The following is a 19253-nucleotide window of genomic DNA, read 5'->3' as shown; positions in this document are numbered from 1 at the left end:
CACTATAATTTTGAAAACCAAAGTATCACCTCATCAATCATATGAAACCTAAATAAGGAAATAAAAAAAATATTTGAAAAATATATATATAAAAAGTTAAAAAAAATTAAAAGGAAAAAAGAATAGAAATAAAAAGTAAATTAAAAAGAAAAGGCCAAATACATAAACAACCCCTTAAACTTGTCCCATTTTTTCATTTAGACACTTTAACTGAGGGTCTAACCTATTGAACACCTGAACCTCATAGAAACTATCTATTGAACCCTTACGAGTCGTTTGGTACGCGGACTATATTATTCCGGGATTATAATCCTGGTATTATAATCCCTGGATTATTTTATCCCACCTGGGCGGTGAATAAAATAATTCCAAGTTTGATAGGATAAGCTAGGATAAGATAGGATATCCAGGATTAAGTCTGAGATTAAATTTATACTTTATCTTGGGTTAAATTTATACCGCCAAAACGACCCTTAATGGACAAACTCTCACAAAAACATGGAGCGTGGTTGTCAAACGCAGTAACATGGCAAAGACCCCAATCAGAAAATGACATGTGGAAAATAACCCAAAAAAAAAAAACGGACAACAATGGCGGGTACTAATTATAAAACCCTATACTTCAAGTGGGCACTAAGAAGGGATCTGGTTTCTTTATTCATCGTCAATGTTGAAAATCATAAATTAATCACAGCACCTTTAAATCTTTCGACTTACTTTTTTCATAATCAAATGACAATTATTATTAAATAAAGTTATAGCTGAAGCTCTGGACAAACATAAATGTCACAAAAGCCAAAAAAAAGCTTAATGTAAGTAGAAGAAACAAAAGCATTCTGTGCAATTTTAATGCATACTTTCTGGTGATGGTAATTGAAAGATAAAAAAATTGTGTTTCTCTCCTCAGTTGTCACAGGGAAACCACCTTTCATTTTCGTAGCGAAGTAGGATACAAGGACTGGTTCCATACGGGTAACAACCATAAACACCAGCTACCACCCTCTGCATTTGCAAGAAAGGAATTTACTCTCTTGAAAAAATCCACTAACCAGAGATCTAGTTTCCCACAAGGAATTAACGGTGAGAAAGCCGTTCAAAACTGAACTCGGTTTTAAGGGTAGTAGTTCAGATTTGCCAGGCTCGATATTTTACTACTTACTTTCTCTCAAAGTCGCCGGTGGCGACCCATTTGTTTTCCCGTCGGTCCGACATATCCATCCTCTCTCCTCTATTTATCATGTATTTCAGAAAAAAGAGACAAGGTGAGATTCTCAAAAGTAATGGTCAAAGATGAGAGATAAGTGAAACTTGTTCACGCTCTCAAAGGACGTGTGGAACATGCTGGATGCCATGTCATCAACTTGTAGTTACTATAAAGTTTAAGTGTTCAATATGAACACGTTTGAGCGGCTGCATATGTATTTGGCCAAAAGAAAAGAGATTAAAAAATAACCCGGTAATTATATCATATAATTATCAGCAATTCTCAGCTCCCCCTGAGAGTTGCAGAGTATAATTACAATCAATTATATGCTGACCAAGTAATTACAAACATGTCAAAATTGAGTAATTATACCCAATTATACCCAAATCCAATTACGGAGTGGCTTTCCAAACAGGCCCTACAGGGAATTGGCTTATTGCTTTCATTCGTTACATGTGATGGTTGACACCTCACTTTAGTTCTTGACCCTTTCACCATGCTTAACTGGATGTTCAAATTCCAATAGAGCTCCAACTTCCTTGTGTTTTCAGAAGTAAGCCTTTATTCCCCCTAATGGCAAAAGAAAAAGAAAAGAAAAATAAAATAAAACTGCAAGCTTAACTATAAAGTGAGACCTACTGATAAAAAAATAAAAAAATAAAAAGTAGAACCAAATCTCCGTCCAACATTGTTTTAGGGAGGGTAATTCAGTGGTTGATGCATTAGCCAAGTATGGAGCTGGCCTGGAGGTTTTACCTATAAGCACTACTATGTTTTTGTCAGTCCAAGAAATGCCTAGATGAGCAAGAGGGGCTTTCCGGATGGATAAAGCACAAGTTACAGCATTTAGGATCAGGAAATGCAAAATGAAGAACCTACAGGGAGGTTCTGCTTCAATTCCAATCATATGATCAGTGCCACAGTGTATATGAGAATATTCTCAACATCAACATCATAGCTAACACAGTTAGTCATGTACATCTTGCAGTTTTTTGTACTGGACATGTCGGTTACTAATATTCTCCTTTTGGTTACTAATATACATGTCGGGGTCAGCCTAACCCCCCACCATAATGGTGGACTTTTGATTAAAAAAAGATCTGTAAATTCAAATGTTTCGTCATTGCAAAATGAAACACTATTTTTATCCTTCTAAGAGATGTCCTATCTTAAAAGAGAAGTATTACCGCACTAGATTACCAGTTCATGTGCTACTTCTCCAGACAGGCTTACCCAGCACATCCTGTTTTGTGCTGTTTTAAAGCACAGTTCAATGGATTATGCTATTTCTTTTGCAGAAAAGTAAAGCCCCAGATAGGTTTTCTCTGCAATACAAAGGCTAGGGGATTTGTAGGCAAACAAATTAGAGAAAGCATTTCAACCCTTCAAGACAATGCAGGAAAATGATGTTCATAATGCGAGTGTAGCACCAAGCATAGCACTTTTCTCAAGAATGTCAAATGGGAAGCTTGTTTTGCCAAATGATTGTACTTTCTTTGGAAGCTTGGTGTGTGCCTGTAGCCCTGGAGGTTTGGTGAAAGAAGAAAAGGAAGTATTTCTTAAAATGATTACCAGCTGTCATAATATAGAATCAACTCTGAAGCACTACTTAGGCATGGCTAATAGATTGGATTGAACTTGGCTCGGTTGAGGAGGCTTATGAACTATTTAGAGGAATGCCTATCAAATGCAATGCCCCCACCTGAGAACATTGTTGGCAGACTCAGATTCATAATAGAAATTGGGGGAGCAGGTCAAAAAGCATCCACGAGAGGTTCAACTAGATAACAACAGTGATTATTTTCTCCTAGTTAATATGTTGGTGAGTTCAGGCCAGAGAAGATCGACAGCAGCCACAGAGCCGGAAGAATAAGTTGAGTTAAACATGTAAAGCTTGTGATGTATCAAATAGAATATGAAGTCTGCTTGATATATCAAATATTGCAATTAGAAACCAAGGTAAAGAATAGGGGAAAATTTGTTTAAGACAGAAAGAAAGACTTTTAAAATTTGTGGTCTAAAGCATGCCATTACATTTTTGTGGCCATAAAAACATGTCATTAAGCGTAAAATAAAAAGTTTAAAGTTACATTGCTTCCAAATATATAATCGTGTCACTCTTTTTAAAACATATTAATAAAATAAGAGTGCCACATAAAATGAATTTGAGAGAGTATCATTTAATAATGACCGAGACGACATAAGTTCTTTCCTTCTTCTACATAATAAGAACTAGCACTGGTAAGATGAAATAGCTAACTTGGGACTTACTTTACTTATGCATAAATGGAACATTAAAGTTCCCAAGACAATATTTTTGAAGAAATCAAATGCTTGAAAATTGGGAGTATAATGGGATCAAAATGCTGGCAGCTTATCCATTTGGGGTGTAGTTAAATAAAGTTGGCAGGATTTGCCAAAAAACATTTTCACATACTGCAAAAGAGATCAGCACAGAGTGGTAGAATATTCTCATCATTCTACTTGGTACTGATTATCTCAACTCTCAAGTACATTTAAAAATTATTCGGTGTGAATAGCTATCAACTCTTTATACTTCAAAGAAAAGTTAAAGATAGAACTATTGAAGTTATGCTGTTATTTGTTGTGTTTTCAGGGCAAGTCCAAGTGTAATAATGCGATAACTAGTTTGTTACTTCTGTTAGTTTTGACACTTCCATGTACACTGTAATTTAAATGAGGAGTACCTTTAAAAACAACACTGTGAGATTGATTTGTAACTTCTTGCAGTTCGGGCTCTTCCCCTGTGATTTCATGTCCCCTACCGCTATCATATGAATATGCAAAGCATCTAATGTTCTCCGAACTGTTATTTTCTTAGGTAATTAGTTCTAAGACCCCCAAGAAATAAATATATATAAGTTGTTCAGAATTTTGTTACCAAAAGGAAAAAAAAAGTTCAGAATTTTAACAGATCTCCATATAGCTAAAATGCATGAATTGGCCAATTAGCAACCAAAGTAGAAAACTTCCTCTGACTTTGACCAGCAGCTAAGAGATTCAAAAGTTCCTTTATATTCAAGTACAACAACAACAACAACAACAACAACCCAGTATAATCCCACTAGTGGGGTCTGGGGAGGGTAGTGTGTATGCAGACCTTACCCCTACCCTGGGGTAGAGAGGCTGTGTCCGATAGACCCTCGGCATCCTTCCCTCCAAGAACTCCCCACCTTGCTCTTGGGGTGACTCGAACTCACAAGCTCTTGGTTGGAAGTGGAGGTTGCTTACCACTAGAGCAACCCCTCTTGTCAAGTGGAGGTTCCTTTATATTCAAGTAAAATGAGTAATTCCAACAAAATACAGAAGAGACATATTTACATTAAGAATAAATGGTTGGTTTTGCAAAGGAGTTACAAAAACCTAAGCTAATGTGCACATAAGTAGTTTGCCTGCCCACCAACTTGGTTTCTTAACAGAGACAATTAAATAAGGTAACAACTTCACCGGATTCAAACCTAGGACATTTTCTTGTGTTTCTTCTCCTGCCATTGTTTGATTTCAGCATCTATTGTAGCTTTGACTTTTGCATGAAATCCAGGATATGGTTCATAGCCAGTAAATGTCCGGAGAGCCTGCAAGTCGAGAAAAGATAGATTAAATCAATCTAGTGAAAGAATTTCCTATTTAACACAGAACTAGTAGATTTACCTCTAAAAGTACAAAGAAAGGTTCCATAAGGAATGCTTCCGCAAGATTGTCCAACAGAGCAGGTGCTCGTTTCTAGAAAATTAAATAAGCAAGATGATATACAAACAAAAAAAAATATAAGGCAAAGATTTAAGGATCATAAAATGGCGCAAATGTCACCTCAAACACTCCATGGCCTATAACCAGTCCGGTCCAACAGAATAACTGAGCGACAAGAACAACCTGATAAGATGTTTATTGTTTAGCACCAAGCACTCACATACATCAAGATAAATTCAACTGATGCAGATGTATTTCCAACACATCGGATCATGCTATTACATATCTATGATCAGTCCATATCAGATAGACATCAAAAGTGGATATAAGGCAGGGATGAAAATCAAAGAACTGCTACAGCAAAAGAAGTTCTGAAGTTAGACGCTAAGCATTGCTGACTCCCATGTAAAAACCACAGAATTTATTAAGGTATATGACCAAGGATCAGAAGAGAAGCACTATGCTGGTAGGAGTTCAAGTTAAGAAAGGAGACAGAAGTTCAGATCCAGTGTACCAATATGGATATGGAGTTAACATACAGAAACAAGGGCATGCAGCCTGGGAAAGGCTAATCCCATGTGACATTTAACAACCCTCATCATATGAATGTGGATTGTACACAATCATGGTGGAGACATGATATTTCATTCGCCGGAAATTAGTGGAACTGATTAGCAAATTCAGTATAGTAACTAGAGCCATGATTAGAATCACACCAGTACCATCAGCCGATACGAATCTCCAGTAAGTGTCATGGAGTTCAAGGTTATACAAGTAAAAGTAAAAACTCCAACACACTATCACGGAGTTTCTACTTCTACAAGTAAAACTCCAAGATGCTATCCTGGAGTATGAAGAAAAAACAAATTCACACTAATGGTCATATGCTGTAGGTCTCCATTAAATCTGTTCAAATCTGTCTGACCATCCTAGCCGTAAAACGCTGATTATCAACACCTCTATTGGTTGGTTTTGCCAATTTATAATTGAACCACATAATTAGCTACTGTAAAAAATTTGAAATATTCAATGACGATCTATTTGGATGTGTTGCCATCGGAAAGTCATAAACATCTGGACTTTGGATCACAGCAACCAGGTAAGGATAACTGCGACTTCATCTCAAAAGGAAGGTTGCTAGAAGTCCAGCATGTTGATGCTGCAGCAGCATCAACTCCAGGACAATGTCCTCGAGTTTTTAGGTTGCGAAAAACTGAACTGTCCTGGAGTTGAAACTTCTACAAGTGAAACCTTTGTCGAAAAAAGTGGAAAAGATGAAGGAGTCTCTATAGCTTTTTGTCCAAATATTATTTCCGCATAAAAAAGTTGTTAAATTTCGATTAGATTTGGAACTGCGACTTATTTTCCAATAGCAATTGCAAACGTGGCTATTTTGTGAGTCATTTCCAAGAAAAATGCATCACGCAAATTAACAAGTTGATAAACACGTCTCATTTAGTTGCCAGAGAATTAAAATAAACTACAACCCACACTCAATCCCAAAATAGTTGAAGTCATCTATATGAATCCTCAAAATTCATTCTGCTCCATTTGGACCAATAACAAATAAACAATTAGAATGAAATTATAAAAAGAAAGAAATCCGTTACCTTCCAGGCGAGAGAGAACCCCAGATAATGAGCAACAAAACTGCTTGATATCCAATAAAGTAAACAGAGAAAAGCAGCTAAAGAGCCAGTTTTCTTGTCCAAACACACATAGAACAAGGCATAAATCAAAGTAAACAAGAACCCGAGATTCAAGCCCAAGAAACAACTATCTTCATATAGCTTAATTGGAGTGGAATTCAGAAGCGGGGGTGTAAAGTAGAAGAGAATAAGAGCAGTGAAGAAGATTGGTCCCACAAACACCATGTGAATCAAGAAATTCACTGGGTTGCTGTGGTATGCTTCGTAGAAGGCAAATTGCTTCTCTAGATCAAATAATCTCATCTTTCTGTTTTTCCTCCTAATTGGAAACTACTACCTAATTGCTAATTATGAAGATATTTGGCTACAGAGATTAGAACTTTCGAAGAAAAAAGTATTCGTCCTAATTCTTTCAGAGTGATTGGGAGTATTATTTGGGTATTTTAAGTCAAAATATTGCTTTGTTAATTTGTATTTCATCCTATTTCCTTTATTTTTAATTACAATTATTAGAGTCAATAGAGTATTGGGACTTGTCACATTATTGTTCAATTTAAAAGTACAATAAAAAAACAAATAGGTGAGTAGTAAAAAGGAAAAGTGGCCCATGCAGGTCTCGAACCTGCGACCTTCGCGTTATTAGCACAACGCTCTAACCAACTGAGCTAATGGGCCAGATACTACTATGCGTAGAAAAAAACATTGAAATATGTAACCACTAGAATATCTTATCTGCTTACAACTTATAAGGAACGGAGAAAGACAAGTAAATTATCCGAAACTCAAAATTGCAACGACCATTCATGGCTGAAGCTGTAATGAGCTTCACCATCATCAAACCCACAGTTCAATGCCACGCTACTAAATTGGACTTGCACCCTTTCACAAAATCAGTTAAGCATTTCATTTCACCTCTTTACTCTACTCTCAAATTCCATCACTTCTACTTGTTCTGCTCATTTATTTTTTTATTTTTTTTAATTCTGTTTTGAATTTGCAGCTTAGGCAATGCTCAAGCTCAGCCTTCGGCAAAGGCAGGCACCAGGTATATGTTTCATTTCACCATTCCATATTCATAACAAAGATCAATCCAGAATTTAAAGCTGGTGCACCATTCAATATACATAACTACACTCTTATTTTTCTTTGAATTTATATACCAGCAGAAAGTATAGACAACTTCTAATGTCAATAAAGTTAATCCTTTTATAATATTTGATAAAGATGTGCTTAAGATTCCTAGTGATTGAAGCATAAAACTCCCTCTGTTTCAATTTATGTGAACCCATTTGATTGGGCACAGAGTTTAAGAAAAAAAAAATAAGACTTTCGAACTTGTGACGTAAAATGAGGCACATATATTTTGTATGGCTATAAATCATTGCATAAAGGTAAATTATTTCCAAATAAAGAAATTGGTCATTCTTTTTGGCACGAACTAAAAAGTAAATAGATTCACATAAATTGAAACAGATGGAATAGTTGTTATTGTTATTCTATATACTTATATATAGTACAATGCTTGATGCAGTAGGTGCACTTAACAAATGTTACTTTTTGGGAACTACTATGATTAGATTCAAGCTGGAAAGAGCAAAAGAAATTCTGGTTTAAGAGTGAAGGCTCTCCCGGATTGGCCATTAATGGCAGTATTAGTTGAGCATATGGAAGGTCAAAGAGACCTCATAACTCACAAATCTGTTTGGCACCTTAGTGATGAAGCCATGAAGAATGTTTGTGAGTATTTTTTATTTTCCACTTTAAATATCCACTGTTTATAATCTGTTTGGCATTTTATCAGTTAATTCTCTGTGTATTGTTTCTATGTTAGATACATTTTACATCATGTTCACTGTTTGGGGATGCTGTTTCTTCGGTTCTACCAAAGTAAGCTTTTCCGAATAGTTATGAATTTGGAAAATTAATTCATAAGATAAAGTTGTAACCTTAATTTGTTGGTCTCTCTTGTTTTAGGATCCCTACTATGATTCGGAGCAGTACAGAGGAGATGGAGGTGATGGTACTGGACATTGGGTTTATGAGAAGGTACATTGTCTTTTGGAAAATATATAAGGAAATGCTTCTTCTTTTGATGATATAAACATATGTTCTGCAAATTGATGCATTAAGGAATAAGGGCATATCTCTAAGGTATTTGCTCCTGCTGTTAATAAGAAAGCAAGTTGTGACTATCTTCATGTTGACAGGTTAAATATTTTCTCTAAAGATGAAGTTGTCATCTCTATATCAACAAATCCTGATATGACAACTTCTTATCAAGAATGCAGAAAAAGCTTCAATCTTAATTACTTGCAGTGACCAACCACAGTTTTTGTTCAAGAAACATCGTCTCTTTTGTCCAAGACATTAATTTAAAGTGAAACAATCAGTAGATCTAACATCAAAATCCAAGGCTTGTGTGAAATATTTGTATAAAACACACAACTTTGGGTATCTGCTTTATCCAGCAAAATATCTCATGTGTGTATATTTTAGACCATCTTAATCTTAAGGACAAAAAGGGGTCCAAAGGGAGGGGGAAGGATAGGAAAGTGACACTATGAATTTAATTTTGTGGTGATGCAGCAAGAAGACATAGAAGAAGAAGCAAGAGCAAAGCTATGGCGCGAGGAACTGATAGAGGAGATTGAACAAAAGGTTGGGGGGCTTCGAGAACTTGAAGAGGCTGGGAAGAAGGAAGAGCTGGTTAAATGATCATCTCAGTATATATAGCTGCATATATTATGAACAAATTTTATGATGCTTCTTGTTACGTATATATGATATGATTTTGCAGTTCCAAAATGCAGACTTTCAGTACTTTCTGAGAAAAGATAATAAGAAAAATGGGATCAGTCATTTGGAACATGGTTGTTTGCCCTTAAATGTGATGCAAGGCTGTTCTTTACGATTACCCCTTTGAAATACTCTTTTCTCATTGAAATTTCAAGATTCTCAAGCTGTGGCATTATACAGAATTATTGCAAATACCTTTACTAATTGTCAAATCTGAGAGGAAAAAACTATAAAGCCACACACCTCTGCGCCAATTGTTCAATGACAGGATCAAAATAATAGCCTCTTTGGCCAAGCTTCTCCAATCCTAGAAGCACTTTGTTTTCAAAAAAAGTATTTTTTTTTTCAAAGTTGAAGTGTTTGGCCAAGCTTTTGGAAGAAAAAAGTGTTTTTGAGGAGAAACAGAAGCAGTTTTGAAGAAGCAAAAAAAAATAGTTTCTCTCCAAAAGCACTTTTGAAAAATAATAAACTTATAAGTTGTTTTTAAAAGTTTGGTCAAACACTATTTGGTGATCAAAAGTGTTTTTCAAATTAATTAGGCAAACACAAACTGCTTCTCACCAAAAGTACTTTTGAGAAAAAACACTTCTCAAAATAAGTTGATTTTTGCTGCTTGGCCAAATAGGTTATAAGCCTTTGTACTTCTATCTACTAATGCATATTTAAGCTGACTGTCAAATGTCAATGTTCATCGTGTACTGAGGTCCACTCAAAAACAATTCTGAGACTCCGCCATAGTTGAAGCCTTGTGTTCTCACATGATCAATATGCCTGGAATTCAACTTGTCTGCAGTGTCAAAGTAGGGACGAGTAATAGAATCTTGAAATATGGTCTCATCCAGCATACTAATCGTGGGTGCACATATCGAGTTTGGATTTCGTATATGTATATATAAATATATATTTTTTTTAAATTACATGTATATTGTTAAGAGTACAAAAAAGCCTGATAAGTTTAGCAATAACCTTGTAACAAATTCTACCTCTATGACATATTGGCTGGAGAGTATAGGCTATGATACCACATGAACCATGTTTTCAGAATTTTTACAACGTGTGACTACTAAAAAGTATAAGAAAACAGAAGATTTTGAGAGAAGAAATAGCATCTTTTTTGGATTTTTGTATATTGTAATACATTGATTAGAAGGGCATATATAGAATAATATCCCAAATACAATCCTAAATATCTGGAAAGATGCCTGAAAACTACAGAGTAAATACAAAAACTTATTCAAACTTAGAGTTATTCAAACTTATTAACATGATCCGTCAAGTTGGTGCAGAGATGTCACACATGCCAACTTACAAACCACAGTGTGAAAGGATCTTTTGTTAAGTCATTTTGTAAACACATCAGCTAGTTATTTCTCTAATGACACATGAGGCAAAGTCAAGACACTATTTGCAATCTTTTCTTTGATGAGGTGTCGATCAATTTCAATATGTTTCGCTCGGCCATGTTGAACAGGATATGAGCTATACTGATTGGAGCTTTGTTATCATAATACAAGGAAAGTTTCTCTTTTTCAGACAATCTCAATTCTTCTAGTAGCTTTGGTAACCACAAAAGTTCACAAACAATATGGGCCATAGCTATAGATTCTGCCTCTACACTTGATTTAGCAACTACTCTTTGCTTCTTTTTTTCTCCAAGTAACTAAGTTCCCTCCTACGAGCTTGTAGTCCACTTGTAGATTTTGTGTCATTTAGAAATCTGAATTTATATAGGCTTCTACCTCGAGGTGGCCATAGTTGGAGAAAATGATACCTTTTCTTGAAGCAGACTTCAGATATCAAAATATGAAAAACAACTTGCATATGAGAATCCTGAAGATCATACATGTATTGACTCACCAAGCTGACTGAATAAGCTATATATGGTCCGGTTTGGGAGAGATAAATGAGTCTTTCAACCAAATGCTTTGGGTGAGAATGACTTCGTTGGGCGCCATCATGGCCTATGATGGAAATTGGATCGTGATAGTCAAAGACAGGGATGTCAATACAGTAGTGCCAAACATGCTTCATAGACTATTTAGAAAATTCTAAATGCTAGAAATACCTGGAAGAGGCAGCTTTGAGGATAGGAGATGTTGTGGTAGCTGGGGACTACTCTATAAGGAGAATGTACAATTTGCTAAGAGGAGATTTTCCTAAAGTGAACTGGAAGAAGCTGATATGTAATACTCAAGCCAGCCCAAAAATGGATATTCAAACTATTCGTAGCAGTTCAAGAAAGGCTATATACTAAAAGGTAGGTTAATAAGATGGGGCACGGGGACTGATCCTATGTGTGCATTAAGTGAAGCTGACCCAGAACCGCACCAACACCTATTCTTCAAGTGTTTCACATCTGCAATGCATATGCTGCATTGGTTTGGTATCAAAAGAGGTTATATGGAATGGAATGAGGAGATCGAATGGGCTAGAGTACAAGATAATGGAAGGAACTCCCTGGCAGAGATATATAGATTGAGTCTGGCTCTTACAACATACCATGTATGGCGAAAGAGGAACTACAAGATATTCCAATAGAAGAAGAGGACACCAGAAGAGATTAGCAAGATTGATAGTGCAAGAAGTCCATTGTCGAGAAAGTATGAAGTCAAAATTGACAAAGCAACTGAAGAGTCTAAACTTCTGTCCCAGTCTATAAAACTAAATTGTAAGATAGGAACAATGGAGAATGAGCTGTTGCAGTAATTTTTTTATACTAGAGTTGGGGTCTTATGTCCAACTCTAGAGGCTTTTTGATATACTTGTAAATATTTTCCTTGGTAATAAAATTTGATAGTTACCAAATATATATATATATATATATATATATATATATATATATATATATACATCATACACCTGAATGATATATAGGATAAAACGGTAATGGAAACCAAAGTGTTGTATCTCCTTAACCAAATCATAATGTTGGATGATCAACGACAAATTGATCATTACATGCAGGGCTTATCCCAAAAACACTCCCCCGCTTATGGCAAACCTACGAATAATATGTACATTTTTTTTTTCACCAAAACTGCTTTTAGTAAAAATACCATAAGAATGAAGAAACTTTCTATAATCTATATTCTAGCTAGGCCATCAACAACTGTTTGCCTTCTTTTAGCCCAACCCTGTTATCAGATTTATCTAAACTGCTAGACATATCTATACCTGCTAAAACAAATTCTTCAAATCTCTGCTTTGAATCCAAAGATGAATTTCTTGATAATAGGCCAATTGAGGCTAAAGCCAAAAGCTCAGATTCATCAAGTCCTTTTGCAGGACCAAGACTGCACTGATCAGTCCCATACCTTGCTAATGCATCCTTGAATTTCTTGATCTGCACAAATACAAATTTTACCATAAGAAAGTTGAATTCTTTTATAGTGTTGATATAACTGGTTAAATTGCACTGATAACTTATAAATTCTTTCACTGACAGTGTATATAATTTAACTGCCCAGAAAACAAATTACTTACTGTTGCATTAGTACAACTAAAGCTACAAACTTTGCCTCGTGCACCCCTGTAGAATCTGAAGAAGGGTAAGACATGTATATGAAGAGTATGGCACATGGTTTTTAGTTCTTCATAATTTACTTTGAGGAAAATGGCATCAGGATTTGATTCAGCCAGCTGACAGATCTGCAAAAACATTAATAAACATCATTAATATTAGCACAAAAAATAGTCAACAAAAAAAAATCATCAATGGGTCAATTTGATCCCAAAATTTAGTACCTTAGGATGTAAAGCCTTGCAACCTCCACAACCAGGGGAATAAAAATCAATAATCACTAATCTGTGACCAGCATTCAACAATGAATTCACAAGTTCTTTTGCTGAATGGATCTCTACCATGTTGGGTTTAAGGGTCTTTTCCCACCATCTCATTTCTTTGCTAAAACATATTGATGCTTGTGCCTGTCACCACATAATAAACCTTACTGATTTAATTAAACCAAATTAAAAATATATTCGAAAAGGAAAAAAACCCAAGAAGGAATATAATCCTTAAAAGTAAAGACCAATAAATTAAAACATACGTTGACCAAGATGGGTTTTGAATCTTTAACATTCCAATGGTTCAAACCAGTTTGATTCGACAAATCCAAGGATCTTCCAAGAAACTCTTTGGTTGATAACTCAGGAAGCTGCAGAGTGCCAAAACCAGAAGAGCAAAGGCTAGTAGACCCTTTGGCTTTGGACTTGAAGTTTGCTTCACAGGAATTATAAACAGAGAAACCAGTCTTCAAAGAAGCTGCCATTATTGCTAAGGATCTGTGGACTTGTCAAGCTTTAAGCATGTAACAACAAATTCCCACCAAATCCCACCTTCACTTTTAGATAAACAACAAATTTCTCAAATAGAAATGGAAGAAGAAATATATCCAAGCAAGAACTACTCAACTATTTCGATAGGAAAATTAAGGTAAAATTTGAGCCAAAAGCTTGTATCGTTAGGAACAATAAATACTTTGATCGTTGGGAAGGAAGAAGGGCCAAATGGAAGACTAAGAAGTTGAATAAAAATATAGTATCCTGGCCTGGTGGCTGGTGGGGGATGAATTGGATTATTAAAGGTTAAAACTTAAAAGTGTAGGGAAAAGGAGATAAGGGGGGTCATTGACTCAGATTAAAACCTTTGAACTTTATCCATAATATTTTCCACGTTTATCTTCTTGATTAACAGAAAGCAAAATTAGTGTAAGTATTACGTGTAAAATATATTTTGACACCATTAAATCCAAAGTTTTATCCAGAACATAAGGAAGGGTGTAGGTTTAAGGCTTGTTTATAGGAGGATATGTGCGTGTATTGAGTTGGCATTTTCATATATTTTGTTTTGAATTTGGATGATTGGATGAGATTCTTTTCAGGAGGAAAGAATCCAAAATATTGGTATCTGGGTACTAATTTGCTATATTTTCGGTTAGTATTTGGTCGTTACCCAATGTAGTTTCACTTTCACCGCGTAGCTGACTCTGTCTCTACCAATTCGGCATTTTTGGATAATAGCCCCCACTTTGGAAGAGAAAAAAAAGAAAGATAACAGCCTCACAAACTCACCAATTGCAAGGAAGCCATATGCCAACAATGCAACATTATTTTATGTGGATATACATAAATTTTCCCCACATGGATATATACATAATACAATCAATATAATGCACCAACCTCATAATTGCAGTACCAATTTCTATTGAATAATTTCTGATCTTATTATTGTTTATAGTTATAATCTTTAATATCTTTTAATTGAAGAACTATTGAGTAAAATAATTATTGACTTCACTTCTCATATGTTGGGTTGAGAAACTAGTTATATAATAATAATAATAATAATAATAATAATAATAATAATAATAGTAGTAGTAGTAGTAGTAGTAGTAGTAGTAGTAGTAGTAGTAGTAGTAGAATTGTAATACAAAAATTAAATAATGATGAGATTACTTAGTGGATATACTTTTATTGGTAAATATTTAGTTTATTGGACCAAAAATGGAATATACTGGGTAAAATATAAAATATGTGTTTGGTTTACTTTAAATAAATTGTGATAAACTTTTATTTCTTATTTTAACCTTGAATTTTTAAGGACTTTGAAATAAGCGCCTTGGAGAAGTGTATCTTTATTATTTTAGTATTCTATCCCGGTATTAGTTATTCCGAGATTATTATCTCTTACCCTTAACGTGGGATAAGAATAATACCACAATTACGAGTATAACTAATTCTGAGATCATTAATACCGAATTCAAAAATACAATCAAATGTGAAATAAAATAATCCTACGTTTTATTCCGAGATTATTATCTTTATCTCACTCACCAAAGGAGTGTTTAAAAGTAGTGATCATCTAGCTCTGCAGTCTCTCCAGTAAGAAAAAACTATTACGTTAGTGTTGTTCTTTGGTCTATTGGTAGTGTAAATAATATGAATAAGGTTAATTTCGCCAATGATGTTAAGATCTCACGATGCACAGTGCACTTTAAATAAATTGGAGGTTCGAGTCATATGAAAGATAAATGAAAATACTGTTTTAGCCTCTTGACTCGAGAGAGGCATAAAAAAATTACAATTGCATTACCTAAATGTAAGTTTCTAGTTCCGACTACTATCCTTCCCTATCTTTTCTTCTCCTACTATATTCATAAACCCAAACTCATCCAAACATTCTTGAAAAGTTCTGAATAAAGAAAAGAAGCTAAACACTTATTTACACTTCTTATCGCCTTAGGCCATGGATATCCTTTCTTTGTAACTCTTATTTAATGCAAACAATTGAATTATCCCAAACCCTTTTCTCTGGTTCACGCAAAACATTAGAAAATAGAAGGGGTGACCTCAAAGCAAACAATAACAACAACAACCCAATATAATCTCACTATTAGAGTTTGGGGAAGGTAATGTGTACGAAAACTTTACCCCTACCCTAGGGTAGAGAGGCTGTTTCCGATAGAAACTCGGCTCTATTCCTCCAAGAACTCCCCACCTTGCTCTTGAGGCGACTCGAACTCACAATCTCTTGGTTGGAAGTGGAGGTTGCTTACCACTAGAGCAACCCACTCTTGTCTAAAGCAGGGTTTGATCAGAACTTTTGAGTAATTGAGGCGTACTAGTCTACAAGAAATAAAATTATCTACAGTCGATGTATACCAAAATTAAATAATGAATGTCTAAAATGAAAATACATATATTATCTAATCCTAATTAAGTAGTAAAAATATATGTAAAAATGCATATTGTATTAACATTAAATTAATATAAATATGGAGTATGAATAAATGTTTTCTTTGTAAAAGCCGGTAAAAGCTTCTAATGTGATAAGAAATTTCATTCTCAGCACATATAAAATGCTGAAGTCCGTGAGGGCAGGAACTATATGATTAACAAACAACACATAATCTCGTGTTCTGGACTTATGGTCTTTTTAATGTTGCGTGTGTTGTAATGCATGTATGTATGAAGACAAACGTAAGATTTAAGGGCTTTTTGACTGAGCAAATTAAAAGCATTCTTTTCCTGGTTCCTTACTAAACAAAGTACTGCTGACATGCTTTATGATTGGTGTTTTTCTTACCATCTTAACTAATTAGCAACAAGATCAAATCAAATCAAGAACCTGACCATAATATTGATGGAGCAATCGTATTGGACAGAGTTATCCATTATTAGTGGTTGAATATTCTCAGCTAAATATTAGGGAAAATATTTGCCAGTCTTGTCACGACCCAATTTTACATATAGATCGTGATGGCGTCGGACACCACTGTCAGACAAACCAACAATAAATACTAAATAAATTATCATTTTAATATTTTTGAAGTCATAGTTGTTCCCCTCAATTATATAGCAGAAGATGACATTTACCAATTACGTACTAATATCTTTAAAATTTTCCAATACAGTGCAACCCATAATCATCCCAAAAATCGGTGTCACAAGTGCGTGAGCATTTACTAGGGAATTAAAATAAAATACAGCATCTGTCTAGATAACAAATTAGACAGGAAAATATAATAACTCTAAAGGAGACTCTGTTAGCTGCGGATCGTAATATAGAATGCAGCTCACCTATGTCCCCACAATTATTAACCACACCTCTGCGCCTACAAGGCCGCTATACATATATGTACCTGCACAGTAAAATGTGCAGCAAGTGCAATATGAGTACGAAAACAACGTGTACCCAGTAAGTATCAAGCCTAATCTCGAAGAGGTAGAGACGAGATGGCCGACTATGACATTCACTATGGGTCAATAATATTAAATAATCATGAAAATAGAAATATTTATATCAACGTGATTCACAGAGTTAACAATAATTTTATTGAACTAGCAGAAGTAATTAAATTCCTTCAATTCCAATAATTTCTAATCTATTAATTAGATCCTTCAATTTCAATAAAAATTCCAACTTATCAAATAGCTTTACAAGCTGCAATTTAATTTTAATAAATTTTCAATTTATCAAATAGCTTTACAAGCTGTAATAAACTGTCCAAGTATCGTGTAATTATTATTATTATTTAGCACAATTTTTGCCGAGGTCGTACGACCCGATCCAGAGTTTCGTGTACACTGCCGAGGGACGTGCAGCACGATCCATAGATGCATCTATCCTGCCGAGGCGTTCGGCCCGATCCACAAGAAAGGAAGACATTTTCTTATGTACCTCCGGAATAAGAGTATTTATTGTAAAATTTATTCGAGAGGATAACAATTTATTTCAACAATTAATTAATCTAAACAAAAAAATTAAACATATGAAAATTTGATATTTTTCTACCTTTCATAACAATTCACAATATATACATCAAATATTTTAATTAATAAAGAATACAATTTACACAAGTAATTAATTCTTTGAGTCCTAAACTACCCGGACTTTAGCATTAATAGTAGCTACGCACGGATTCTCGTCACCTCGTGCGTACGTAACCACCGCAATTAGCAACAATTATTTAATTTAATCCCTATGGGATAATTTTTCCCTCACGAGATTAGACAAGAGACTTACCTCGTCTTGCTCCAATTTAATCCACTATAAGGCCTTTTCCACGATTATCCAACTCTGTTTGGCTCGAATCTAGCCAAAAATAATTCGATACAATCACTAAAAATTATAGGAATCAATTCTATAAGAAAATACTAGATTTTTAATAAAAATTTCGAAATTAATTAAAAATTTGTCTGTGGGGCCCACATCTCGGAATCCGGCGAAAGTTATGAAATCCGACAACCCATTCAATTACGAGTCCAACCATACCAGTTTCACTCAAATCCGACTCCGAATCGATACCGAAATCTCAAAATTCGTTTCTATGAGATTTCTAAATTTTTTCCAAATCTCAATCTCAAAACACTAATTAAATGATGAAAATAATGATATATTTATGTTTATAGACCAAATCCAAGTTAGAATCACTTACCCCAATGTCTTTTCCTTGAAAATCTATCAAAAATTGCCTCTGCTCAAGTTTCAATTTGTTAAAAATGACGAATGGGACGAATGCCCTCTTTTATAATTCTGCCCAGGCATCCTCGATTGGCATCCTCGATTGGCATCCTCGATTCACATCCTCGATTCACAGCCTCGATTCACATCCTCGATTCACAACCTCGATTCACATCCTCGATTCGCACATCCTCGATTCACAGCCTCGATTTACAGCCTCGATTCACAACCTCGATTCGCACATCCTCGATTCGCACATCCTCGATTCACAGCCTCGATTTATAGCCTCGATTCACATCCTCGATTCTTGGGAGCTCGATTTATGGGCCTCAATTTTGGGCCAGAATTTCCGGCAGAAAGGAAAAATTGCAGCAGCTGTTTTAAGTCCAACTTTTGATCCGTTAACCATCTGAAGCTCACCCGAGGCCCTCGGGACCTCAACCAAATATACCAACAAGTCCTAAAATATCATACGAACTTATTTGAAACCTCAAATCACATAAAACAACGCTAAAATCACGAATTATGCTCCCATTCAAGCTTAATAAAACTTAAAATTTCCAACTTCTACATTCAATGTCGAAACCTATCAAATCAACTCCGATTGACCTCAAATTTTACACACAAGTCATAAATAACATAACGGAGCTATGAAAATTTTCAGAACTGGATTCCGACTCCGGTATCAAAAAGTCAACTCCTCGGTCAAACTTCCAAACTTAAATTCTTATTTTTAGTCATTTCAAGCCTAATTTAACTACGGACTTCCAAATAAAATTCCGAACACGCTCCTAAGTCCAAAATCACCATACGGAGCTGTTGGAATCATCAAAATTCTATTTCGGGGTCGTTTTCACATAATTAGACATCCGGTCACTATTTGAACTTAAACATTTTAATTTTTCATCAAAATTCCATATCTCGGGCT

The 19253-nt window shown here is 35.0% G+C and overlaps 3 protein-coding genes and 1 non-coding gene across 8 annotated transcripts; 1 reads left to right on the top strand and 3 right to left on the bottom strand.

Annotated features, from left to right (window-relative positions):
- Positions 1-1441: 1441 nt before the first annotated feature.
- Positions 1442-7057, bottom strand: LOC104110639 (2-hydroxy-palmitic acid dioxygenase MPO1-like). 5 transcript variants are annotated; one of them, XR_011410150.1, is made up of 5 exons: positions 6526-7050; positions 5036-5098; positions 4877-4948; positions 3913-4800; positions 1442-1774 (listed from the first exon to the last, which is right to left on the bottom strand). XR_011410150.1 is itself a non-coding variant. In XM_070181930.1 (5 exons), the coding sequence occupies exons 1-4, from the start codon at positions 6865-6867 to the stop codon at positions 4684-4686; spliced, it is 594 nt and encodes a 197-aa protein (XP_070038031.1). In that variant the 5' UTR covers positions 6868-7045; the 3' UTR covers positions 1442-1774; positions 4673-4683. The 5 variants fall into 5 exon arrangements, 3 of the variants coding, with proteins under 3 accessions (XP_070038031.1, XP_009618459.1, XP_070038032.1); XM_070181930.1 differs by having other exon boundaries at positions 4673-4800; positions 6526-7045; XM_009620164.4 differs by having other exon boundaries at positions 4684-4800; positions 6526-7042.
- Positions 7058-7165: 108 nt separating this feature from the next.
- Positions 7166-7239, bottom strand: TRNAI-AAU (transfer RNA isoleucine (anticodon AAU)). The gene has a single exon. It is a non-coding gene; the product is annotated as a tRNA-Ile (tRNA).
- A 62-nt stretch (positions 7240-7301) lies between these two features.
- LOC104110640 (photosynthetic NDH subunit of subcomplex B 4, chloroplastic) lies at positions 7302-9430 on the top strand. The gene is made up of 6 exons (XM_070181933.1): positions 7302-7457; positions 7565-7609; positions 8142-8301; positions 8396-8451; positions 8539-8610; positions 9151-9430. The coding sequence occupies exons 1-6, from the start codon at positions 7368-7370 to the stop codon at positions 9277-9279; spliced, it is 552 nt and encodes a 183-aa protein (XP_070038034.1). The 5' UTR covers positions 7302-7367; the 3' UTR covers positions 9280-9430.
- A 2817-nt stretch (positions 9431-12247) lies between these two features.
- Positions 12248-13919, bottom strand: LOC104103252 (thioredoxin-like 1-2, chloroplastic). The gene is made up of 4 exons (XM_070181929.1): positions 13410-13919; positions 13105-13287; positions 12844-13008; positions 12248-12703 (listed from the first exon to the last, which is right to left on the bottom strand). The coding sequence occupies exons 1-4, from the start codon at positions 13629-13631 to the stop codon at positions 12455-12457; spliced, it is 819 nt and encodes a 272-aa protein (XP_070038030.1). The 5' UTR covers positions 13632-13919; the 3' UTR covers positions 12248-12454.
- Positions 13920-19253: the final 5334 nt, after the last annotated feature.

Source organism: Nicotiana tomentosiformis, chromosome 8, assembly GCF_000390325.3.
Source record: "Nicotiana tomentosiformis chromosome 8, ASM39032v3, whole genome shotgun sequence".
NCBI classification, from domain to species: Eukaryota; Viridiplantae; Streptophyta; class Magnoliopsida; order Solanales; family Solanaceae; genus Nicotiana; species Nicotiana tomentosiformis.
This window is presented reverse-complemented; position numbering and strand designations above follow the sequence as displayed.